The sequence below is a fragment of the Etheostoma cragini genome, chromosome 6, assembly GCF_013103735.1.
Source record: "Etheostoma cragini isolate CJK2018 chromosome 6, CSU_Ecrag_1.0, whole genome shotgun sequence".
NCBI classification, from domain to species: domain Eukaryota; kingdom Metazoa; phylum Chordata; class Actinopteri; order Perciformes; family Percidae; genus Etheostoma; species Etheostoma cragini.
The window spans coordinates 3,073,252-3,084,492 of NC_048412.1; the positions used below are offsets into that span (position 1 = coordinate 3,073,252).

An 11,241-nucleotide genomic window follows, 5' to 3' on the forward strand; every position below is an offset into this window, starting at 1 on the left:
TCAACAAACCCCATCACTCTATTTTGCCAGACTCAAAAGAAAAAGAACAGCATTATAAAATCCAACCTAACATAAACTCCTAAGAGGAGAAATAGAGCGACCCAATCTGGTGACACTGCACCATGTGAATCCATTGCGGTGCATACGTTGCACTCTATCTCCCACTTAAATTTTTTTTCCTTCTGAGAAATAAAACTCCACGTTTGACCTCTGACCAAGAAGAAAAATGACCTTACACACTCGGAATAATTTCTCCGGCATATTATAAAAGCCCTAACCTCAATCGGCCTTTGAAATGGATACTGATTCTTTAAATTCTTCCCTGCTTGTTTCAGGAAACAGTGAGATCCTGGCGATAGCGAGGCACAATGTGCCCAAAGTTCACCGCCGAACGCTCGCTTCCTTCTCTCTGAAAGTCACCACCTTTTTTTTCTCTTCCTTTCTTTCCTTCTCTTTTTTTCTTAATTCCCAGACACCTTAGATGTTCTTCTTAATCTTAGAGATCTGATGTTGAATCACTGGGTCCAATCCTGGATGATTATTCCTCCTGTTAGATACAATGCAGGCTTTCGCACCCATTTGTCACGACCACTGTACAGCCTTTGTCTGTGGGACCAACACACACACACACACACGCATGCATGCACACACAGTACATTTGCTAAATACTACACTTTAGTACAAATTGCAGGTACTCTACTTGAGTCTTTTCCTTTTAATGCCAATTTTCTACCTCAATTTTGCCACATTTCAGAGAGAAATACTGCACTTTTTACTCCATTACATTAACCAGACAACGTAAGTCACTTCATAAATTTAGATTTTATTATTATTATTAAACTACCCAACAACACTCAGGCCGTGTACAGCTGTACAACTGTTTAAATCCGTTAAATGTGAGGATATTTCTCCATTGAGTACTTTTGTTTTTATTTATTTAAGTACATTTTCCTGATGATACTTACATGCTTTTACTTAAGTAACATTTACAATGCAGGCCTTTGACTTCTACTACCACACACACACACACACACACACACACACAAAACCTGATTCTCACATCTTCTCAGTGTAAAAAATAAACAACAAATTGGGTTGGACATGAGTTGCATGGTGTATACTTCCTGAAATTGTCTGTTTATGGCCATTCAGAGCAGCAGAAGAGCGTAACTCGGTGGCTATTAATGTTTCTTTAATCAACCAAATAAGCAAATGATTAGTGTCTGTTATCTGTCCTCGTCCAGAAGACGAAGAGCACGGTCCCGGTGGTGCTGAGCGCCGGCCCCAGGTGGCTGCTGGATGTGACTTGGCAGGGAGCGGAAGACAACAAAAACAACTGTGTGGTGTACAGCAAAGGTAAGCAAGCAGCGCCCGGCTTTCCTGTTATCTCTCGGCAACGCAACACACCACGCCACAGCGCCGCCGCCACCGCAAAAGACACTGACAACCCTCCACTCCTGCTTGTCTCTCCCCTCGGCCTGTCTGTCCCTCCGTCTCTCTTTCACTTTTGTCTCATTTCTCGCTCTCCTTTTGCTTCCCCAAAGTCACAAACCCACACAAATAACTCCAACACAATAGTATAAACTCTCCCACACCATATCTGTTTTACTCCAAAGACTCATTTATATCACTAAAACTCTGATTAGGCGCTGAGAAACATCACTTGACACACAAAGTTAATCGTCTTTAGATTTCACAAGGTAATTAATGCCCTCTTTTTTCTCTTTTTTTATATACTAAGTGAATCCCTATCGCGGTGCTGATAGCGAGCAGAGCACAAGTGGAGATGGGCTTGCCATTTCGGTTCATTTGTTCTCTCACTAATTCGGCACAGCTTTATCTGGATATCTTTAATAAATCAGACATGTTCACACAAGGAGCCCCCCCCCTCTGCCAGAAATGGATTCATGCAAATAAGTGCAAAGAAATGCAACATATCTGCCATGTTGTTTACTCAGCCTTCACCCTAAAAGGCACAAAAACCCCAAAATGACCCACTGTCACAAGGATAAACTCCTCGATCTGCTGCATTGTGTCCGGCAAACCCTCATTAAAAAAATAAAAACATGGATCTGTAGAGAGCCTGGTTTGTTGCTGATTGTATGAGTAGATTCTTAAAGTGTATACAGCCCTGACACTACAGTGGTGGAAGCTTCACTTCCCATGAAAGCACGAGGCTTCGGCAGCTATAATTGGGTCTTGACGGGTGTTAACCAGAGAGACACTGCGAAATAAATACGTAAATAAAGATGTGTTTTGGGATTCCAGAGGGTGAAGGAAAAAGGGGGCTCCATTTATCACTTTTCAAAAAATGATTACCCCCGTGACAATACCCCCAAAGCTGAAACTGAGCCTCTTCTCCCTTTTTTTTCCCAAATAAGTGGCAGGAGTGGGATTTGCAACCCCGGATTTTCAGTCTCCCAATTCTCATCTACTAATCACTAGACTGCACTGGGGAGTTATCCTCTTAACCGGCTACTTAACTTTGTGCTCTTTATCAACAAATCATTAAAGTTTTGATAAGCTGTGAAAGAAGATTATGCACTTCTTTAAAATCTTCTAATCTTTTTTTTTTTGGCTCAGAGACTTGACTGTATGAGACAAAAAAAAAATGGAGTGAAGGAGGGCCCATAAAACAAGATTTCTCACTTTTTTTTATTCTTTCGCCATCCTTCTTCATATATCCTGGAGATTGCATCATCATCATCACCTCGGCTGTGTATCACTGGCGGTTTTCCTTTATTTGTCACTTCCTGTTTGACCTTTTATTAAATTAAGCACAATAACATCTCCAGACGTCCCCCCCCCCCCCCCCCCCCCCTGAGAGTGAGAGTTGTTCTGTGTTGTGCTGTATGAGTTCATTACAGTAATCTTCACAAATGCACTACCGCAGAACATCACACGCTTGCCAACCGATGGGAAACGATAATAGAGAGGATGTTGAATACAAAGAATTAATTTCAATCTAGATAGATAGAAGTTAAGTATCTCTGCGTCACCTCGTAGTCGCTGTGTCTTAGACATCACTAAGCTGGGGGGGGGGGAGAAAGGACATGAAATACATCCGACGCCATTTAACTGCTTTCATTTTTCTGTAATAGGAGCATATTTAGTGATGAAAGTAGTATGTCGTTGCTGTTGGGTGACAACTTTGCATGCCTAAAACTGTTGATTTTCAGGTAATCCAAGAAAAAGCTCATTTTATTGAGCTATTCAGGGGCCAAACCAGGTTTTTGGGGGGGTGGCACATGGGGGGACCAATAATCCGAAAACAGTACAGCGTAGAACATCTAAATTGGAAATATAGGAAATATTGGATAGAACAACACAATGCAATTTATTATTTTCAACAAATTACACATTTTCTACAGGCTCCTGAGGGAAAAATGTGTCATCATAGTCATCATGGAAACAATAATTTGGGCATATGACAAAGGTTGTGAAGATTTTTTTTACAGAACCATATAAAAAAAATCAGGGGCGTCGGATTGGGGTGGCAAAAATGATGGTAGAGTGAATAGTAGGGGAGGGGCCCATGGAGAAAGCCTTTCTATAGGGTCCGGAATTTTGTGCTTTGCCCCTGAAAATAATAATACACTTACAATAAACGTGCCTCAAACTTCAACAAAGACAACAAGTGCTCTACAGCGAGGTCAGTATGTTTCTTCTTCTAAACTGACCCTAACATTTCCAATATTTGTACAAATTTCTAAAGTATCGGGGGGGGGGGGGTGCCCCACTGTTTCACCGCCCCTTAAATGTTTGTTTAACCTACATATGGATGTAAAGGCTCGATAGTGTTTTTTGCCTCCACCGTTGCCTTACCAGGCAGCTAACCCTAACCCTAAATATAACCAATGACACGCTGCCTGGAAAATGAAGTTGGGGGCAAAAAACACCCAAAACCGATGTAAAGTAAGGGGTGACCAATAGAATTGCTTTATGATTTGAACAAGATGAAGATAGGGCGCCTGGGTAGCTCACCTGGTAGAGCAGGCGCCCCTTAAATAGAGATTGAGTTCTTGATGCAGAGGGCCCGTGTTGGACTCCAACTTGTGGCCCTTTGCTGCATGTCATTCCCCTCTCTCTCTTCCCTTTCATGTCTTCAGCTGTAAAAAAAAATGCCCCCAAAAAATTAAAAGATGATATATTATGGAGATGCAAGGTTCCTGCCTGACAGCAACAATATATGTTTCTTTCTTCATTTAATTAAACATATAACATATATCACAAAAAACTGTCTTGAGTTTTCTCATCAGGAAAACTTCTGACTTTGAAACGAATGCAACACCTAAAAATTTTTTTAAAATTGGACACTACTGGGATATCACAAGGTACAAAAACTTCATCCTGTGTAATTCCATACTTGACTCACACCGCTTTGTAGCAACTTTGCCACAGAGCTGTCCCATAAATTGGTTGGGTGTCCGTTTTTTTTTCCGGCTTTCTATCCAAAATTGTTCCACATTTTTCGCTCCTGGCGACTTTCTTTTTTTCCGTTGAGGTGGACCGGGAGTAAGTTCCGAAAGTGTTTGATGCCGTTCAGCATCCAGACTGATTCATACCCGCTCATTCTTCTTCATCTACTTCCTTTAAATATTCCAACAAGCATGTGTGGGCACCCTCTGGAGGTGACATTGAAATTGAAAGTCAGCGTGCCAAGAATATATCAAATCTATGTCAAATTCAATTTTGAATTTGACACCTTTTTTTGCTGCTTTTGAAGCGGCGCTGGAGTGGCGTTCATAGTGTCGACACTAGATCGACTAAACGGAATGAATCCAACGGGATTTTTTTCCCTACCTTGAAAAAAACTAACAGCGGAGGCCCAGATTGTTTATATCTTGACTGCTGCACTTTTTCCCCTCTGTGGGCTGCTTCATTGCTCCCAGAGATGCGTCACTTATGGAAAACAGTGAATATCTCAACACACAGTATGCTTGCAGAATGTGTGTGTTTGGCTTACCTTTTCACTGGTCTCGGCTTTCTTTATGGCTGCCTGCAAAGATAGTAGCAGTTCACTTTGGATGCTTGCCAGTGTGAATCTGTGGGGGAGTATATCTAAGTAAGGCCTGGTGATTGGTTTGAGTGGCTGTAGCTTACTGTTGGGTGCTGTGTGTATATGATTTCTGCATTACATGTCGTACCACCGCTCGTTCTCTATGCCCCCTACCCCCACCACCCGAAACTCAAGAAGTGGGAGAAATGTGTGCAGAGAGAGAGAGTCATCGAAAATGATTCCTCTGAGACTTGTGTTCCAGCAGTAGCACCAGTGTGTTATGTATAATACATGCGTTGGAGTGTGTAACAAGCAGCAGGGAGGTGTGGTCAGGTCCCCCCGCGTGGGGGCCCCGGGTCATCAGCACCAAGACAAGTTAACCCGATCCTTTCTCTTCTAGATTAATTTGCCTATTTCTGGACTCCTACAATTCCTGTTGCCAGCAAAACTATGTCTTCCCTGAGAATTTGTGTTTTGCATTCTATCCCTGTCATTTTGTCCAGATGAACAGAAAGACAGGAGCAATTTTATCTATTTCACCCTTGTGTTGTCTTGTGTGTAGACTAGGAACTTGTTGTCCTCCCAGGTGCCCCCCTCCCCACGACCACCATTATGTAAAGCACTAATACCAACTTGTTATCACTAGTTTTACAATTTTTTTTGGAATCCGTTTAGATAAATTTATATCTAGATTTTTATTTAATGGTGCTCTAAGCTATTTTTTTTTTACCCCGGGCTGTCTACAGAGACTGTGTTTTTTTACAGTGTGCTCAGGGGACAGGCAGCTAGCAGTTAGTGAGGAGATGTTTTTTACAGTGTGTTCAGGGGACAGGCAGCTAGCAGTTAGTAAGGAGATGTTTTTTACAGTGTGTGCAGGGGACCGGCAGCTAGCAGATAGTGAGGAGATGTTTTTTACATTGTGTTCAGGGGACAGGCAGCTAGCAGTTAGTGAGGAGATGTTTTTTACAGTGTGTTCAGGGGACAGGCAGCTAGCAGTTAGTGAAGATATAATTTTTACAGTGTGTTCTGGGGACAGGCAGCTAGCATATAGTGAGGAGATGTTTTTTACAGTGTGTTCAGGTGACAGGCAGCTAGCAGTTAGTGAGGAGATGTTTTTTACAGTGTGTTTTGGAGATAGGCAGCTAGCACATAGTGAGGATATGCTTTTTACAGTGTGTTCTGGGGACAGGCAGCTAGCAGATAGTGAGGAGATGTTTTTTACATTGTGTGCAGGGGACAGGCAGCTAGCACATAGTGAGGATATGCTTTTTACAGTGTGTTCTGGGGACAGGCAGCTAGCAGATAGTGAGGCGATGTTCGCTGTATGTGTCAGAAAATGTTGTATAGCCTAAAAGACGCATGGCATCACTTAGAGCATCTTTAAAAGAATGCAGAAATCCTGTTTGATTTTTTTATTTTATTGCTAAGATCAGAGGAACACGTGTTGATGGGTGATTACAGATATGTTAAATTTTAGTTTCTGCATGCTGTGTTTGAAAAGGTAGTGACCTGATCATTAACTTTGCGTTGAATGGACCAAACCGTTTTTATTTTCGTTACGCTCAGCTTGAAAGAAACCCAAATATCTGATGTACAGTACTTTGAAAACGGGTCAAATTTGACCCGAGGACAACAGGAGGGTTAAAAGAAATTGAAAGTCAAAGAACACACGTTAAGTTTGAGGCTTTTAATTGTCTTAAATCAGGATCCGCAGAGCCATTTCATGAATATAAATTCTTCTTTGAGTTGCTGTTCTTAGAACGAGAGGCAGCGAGAGCCCCGAAGAGGAAGTGGAAAAGTGCAATATCTGTTTTTCCCAGGCTGTCAGCATGGCCCTGTTTGTTTTACATTAAACTCCCAGGAAGAGCCTTAGCAGCCAGCCATTACTAAAACTCTCGACTCTACTACTGCGCTAACTCATTATCGAGAAATCCACCTGGAACTCCCACAATGCTCTCCTCCACACTCTGACAGCTTTCTTTGAACCCCTGAAGTTATAGAAACAGGCCGCAAGTCTGCAGAGTAATTATATGTTACAGTAACGCTGGAGACGGAGGAGAAAGAGAGGTAGGGAGAGAGAGGGGGAGAGAAAGAGAGAGAGAGAATGACAGAAGGGGACTCAGAGAGAGAGAGTGAGAGAGAGAAACCTGTGGAGAGTTTTCTGTACAGATAAACAACAGATTGCTAAGCAATGCAGCTGGAAAGTAGTAGAGATTTAACAGAGAAAATACATCTCCCAGTTGTTACATATGAAAGGTCTGTTCAAATCTGACAACCTGCCTGATTTTTAGCTTTTTCAGCAACATGGCCGAGCCTGATGAGTTTAGTCCAACCGATGTATAAACGATAAGTCAGACGTTTTTCTCTATTTCTCTTATTGTGAACAATTCCCACAAAAACAACAAGTCCAGCAATGCATTTGTCTTTACCCTCTAAACGTTCTTCTTTTTTCTTGGGTATTTTTCACTTTTGATTGAGCTTACACATGAATAGGGAGAGAGAGAGAAGGAAGACATGCAGGAAAGTGCCGCAGGTTGGATTCGAACCCCCAAGAAGAGGTAAAATACTTCTCTAAAATACATAATATAATTTCCTAAAACAGTTGGGCACTGTAGTTTTTAGCAATTTTTACCCAAACTGGAGTAAAATGTCATCTCACTTGGTAGAGCGGGCGCCCATATTTAGAGGTTTACATCTTGAAGCAGCGGCCGCAGGTTCAACTCTGCCCTGCAGCCCTTTGCTGCATGTAATTATCTCTCTCTCCCCTTTAATGTCAAAAAAAGACGCCTGAAACGTCCCAAAAACTCATCTTAAAAAAAAAGTATATATACCACCATTAAACCCTTGTTAACTGTAAACAAAGATGTTATTTTAACACAAATTTGGGATTTTTTTCCCAGGAAATTCCACATTCCTGCAGTATAATACAGTCCCGCTAGATGAAACCTCTCAAACACAGTCCGATCTGAGTGTGCAAAGTGTCATTTTTAGGTCTAAAGTACAATATATGACTTCATTCAACCCAGTGTGAGCCTCCATTGTGCTTACCCCATTGTTACCTGATATCTGAGCCCATTGAAACTATACACGCTCCGTGTGACCATATTATGTGGCATTATTCAGAGGTCACCTAAACTTTTCAACTGTAAGCCTCTTAAGCCAGACCACATTCAGATACAGCATGTCCAATAAGTCTCCAGAGCAACTTAGCCCATTGTTCGTGCAGAAATTGACCAATGTAACTGGGCCGTTTTACATAAGCCCGGACAGTGCCGAATTAGCCAACTCGCTGTGTCTTTGTGTTATTTCATATTCTCTAAGTCTTCACAATCAGATCCTTTTTTTATGCCTTCATTTGCTCTTCCTCACTGCTCCAGAGCTGCAGATCTCTGAGGCATGTGATGAACTAGCATGACCTGCCCGGACACATGTAGGATCTATTTGACTCATGACAGCCTTGCAATGTTCTGCCAAAGACATTTGGAGTATTTTATGTCTTTCCCCAGCTGAAATGTAAGTGTAAAACCTGCACGGCTCCCTGGCAGCATGCAGCATTAAACAGTGAGAGGAGAGGACTCTCACAGTTCAAAATTGAATTGTTCATTTCAACCTTCCTCTCTTAAAATGACTGTGGCAAACAGGAGGTGCGAGGGTTATTATCTGTTATCTGGGAACATTGCGAAATAGTGTGACTGAATAATAACTAAACAACTGACACAATGTAAAAAAAATGTCATTATCAGTGTATTAAAACAAAATTGTACCCTAAAGGAGTCCCCGGCACCGCTCCGAGCAGCCAACTAATTATGTTTAATTAAAAGACAACAGATCAACAGAATCATTTTCATTAGGAAATTATTAATGATTCCACTGCAGCAATAATTGATTGCACTGAGCCACGCGATAACTCGGTACGGTCGTGAGCCGGGTGGAGACGAGTGGCTGGTTTTAGGCATTTGGCAGTTGTTGAGTAGTCTTGTAGCTGAGGCTTCCACATTAGCAATTGAGGAGAAGTAGTAAAGCTGGCTTTGTGGAGAGGAGAGGAGATGAGAGGAGGAGGAATAGAGTGTGTGGTGGGTTAAGAACAGCGAAATCCAAAATCACACGGCGATCTGAGAGGACTTAACCATCCCACACATGTATTTAAGGAACACAGGCATTCACGCACACACAATCACACACATTTCAGTATGCATGACCGAGACGTGAACACACACTCTTATTATTTTCCCCCTGTCTCTGTCTACAAACACATTCTAGAGGGCGTTTTCTCTCCATTTGTTTCTTTCTGCCTCACTTGTAAGCATATAAACTCCACACACACCCACACACACACACACACACACACACACACACTTGCTGCTGCTCCATTCAGAGCCATTTGAAAGACGTCAGCTCCAGACGCTTCCTCCGACAGCCTTTTATGTGCATTGTTCTCTCGCAGCGCAGGCATTTTTTCACTTGCTAGACAGTATAGCACATGCGCCAGACGCCACTGCACCCACATTCACTGCAAACCCACTGCCCGCGCACGCACACCCAGCGCCATTACCCAACATCTGAATAATGGCTGCTGACACATATAGTATGTCCATCTGTATTCAGCGCAGACTAAGCCTTAACACAAAAACAAACAACAATGCAGGGATAAAATGCAAAAGAGGTGATGGACACTGATGAGGGACAAGATTGTTCTTTTATCACAGCTGTGGTATGTGCATGCACAGTTAAGAGTATGTGCTTGCGATATGTGTTGTGTGTGTGTGCTCGTCCTTGTTGCCACGGAAGGTGTCGGGCTAATGAGCGTGGGCTGTCCTTAGAGCAGGAGGGTTTGGGTTGTGCCATTCACTCTGCATATTTAAATGCCTTGTAGAGCTTAAGTAGGCCCACTTTTCCATGTCAGGGCAGCGTTCAATCCTGCTGCGACCATTAATTATGATACCATTGTGCTCCAGTGTGGCTAATAAGAGTGATGTATTGCACCCTCGTGGCATTATAATCATCTGAGTGAAGTACCTGGACTACTCTGAGCTTGCTTTAAGCACCGCGTTTATAAAAAAAAAAAAAAGAGAGAGAAAAAAAGAAGAAAAAAAACAGTGAGAGAAGAGGAAGCTTCCTCCCTTGTGGTTAATGCTCTGACATGAGAGTGTGTCACAGATTTAACTTCTCTATAATTGAATAATCAATGATTAGAAATGCTTCGGTATTGATCAAGCGGGGGGGGGGGGGCTGATTGCCTGTCTGGGAGTAAAGACTAGGGCTGCAAAGATGAATCGATTAGTTGATTAGTTGTCAACAATCCAAATCGCCAGCTATTTTGATAATCGCTTAGTCAGTTATGAGTCATTTTTTATTTAAAAAAATTTTAAATCTCTGATTCCAGCTTCTCAAATGCAAATATGTTCTTGTTTCTTATATCCTCAGTGACAGTAATATGAATATCTTTGAGTTGTGGACAAAACAAGACATCTGAGGGAGTCATCTTGGCCTTTGGAAAACATTGATCCACATTTTTCACTATTTTCTGATATTTTATAGACCAAACAGCTGATCGATTTTTTGAGAATACATCCCACGCTGGAAATAATCATTAGTTGCAGCCCTGGTGAAGAGGAATATAAAGTCATTCCAAACGCTGCAAGTGCACAGGCATCAAAAGCAGATACAGTGACATAATATTTTTCCACTTTTTCATCCGCACCCTCCCTATCTGCACTGTGTAACAATGTTTTATGAGTCATCTGCATTGCTTCCGCAGATGTCTTCAAACACAGAACTGCCTAAGTGGATTTTGAGAAACTGCTGCTTAATATTTGGAGCATATCTCCCCAGTGTGGAATGTGTTCAATACAGATGGGGAAGAAAGATCCCACTTTATTACATTAATCACTGCGAGCTAATGTGATTATACAGTATGTACTTTATATTTCCCTTCTTAACTTCCCTGCCTTAACGGGATAATCAATGACCGTTTTTATATTCATTGAAAAATTCTGCGGATATGACTATAAGCTTCTGCTAGGTTTTTTAATCTACTGCGGGATCTTGAGTCAGTAATTAAAGAGTCCATTCTGTGTGGCTCTCCTAAAAGCCTTTAGCCTGCTTTTAGGGCCTGGGTATGATGCAGCCCACCGCCCCCATCTCTGCTGTGGTAAGTAGGTGTGAAAAGCATTGTCAGTGTGCTTCAGGATAAAGCCCTGCTGTTGAATGCCATTGGTCAGAGTCGAACCCCCCCCCCCCCC

At 42.1% G+C, this 11,241-nt stretch overlaps 1 protein-coding gene across 1 annotated transcript in view; it reads left to right on the top strand.

Annotated features, from left to right (window-relative positions):
- Nucleotides 1-11,241, top strand: part of zfpm2a (zinc finger protein, FOG family member 2a) — a 137,567-nt gene that overhangs the window by 82,264 nt on the left and 44,062 nt on the right. Inside the window, exon 5 of the mRNA XM_034874020.1 lies at nt 1,245-1,356. Within this exon, the coding sequence (XP_034729911.1) occupies nt 1,245-1,356 (112 nt within the window). The remainder of the gene's footprint in view (nt 1-1,244; nt 1,357-11,241) is intronic.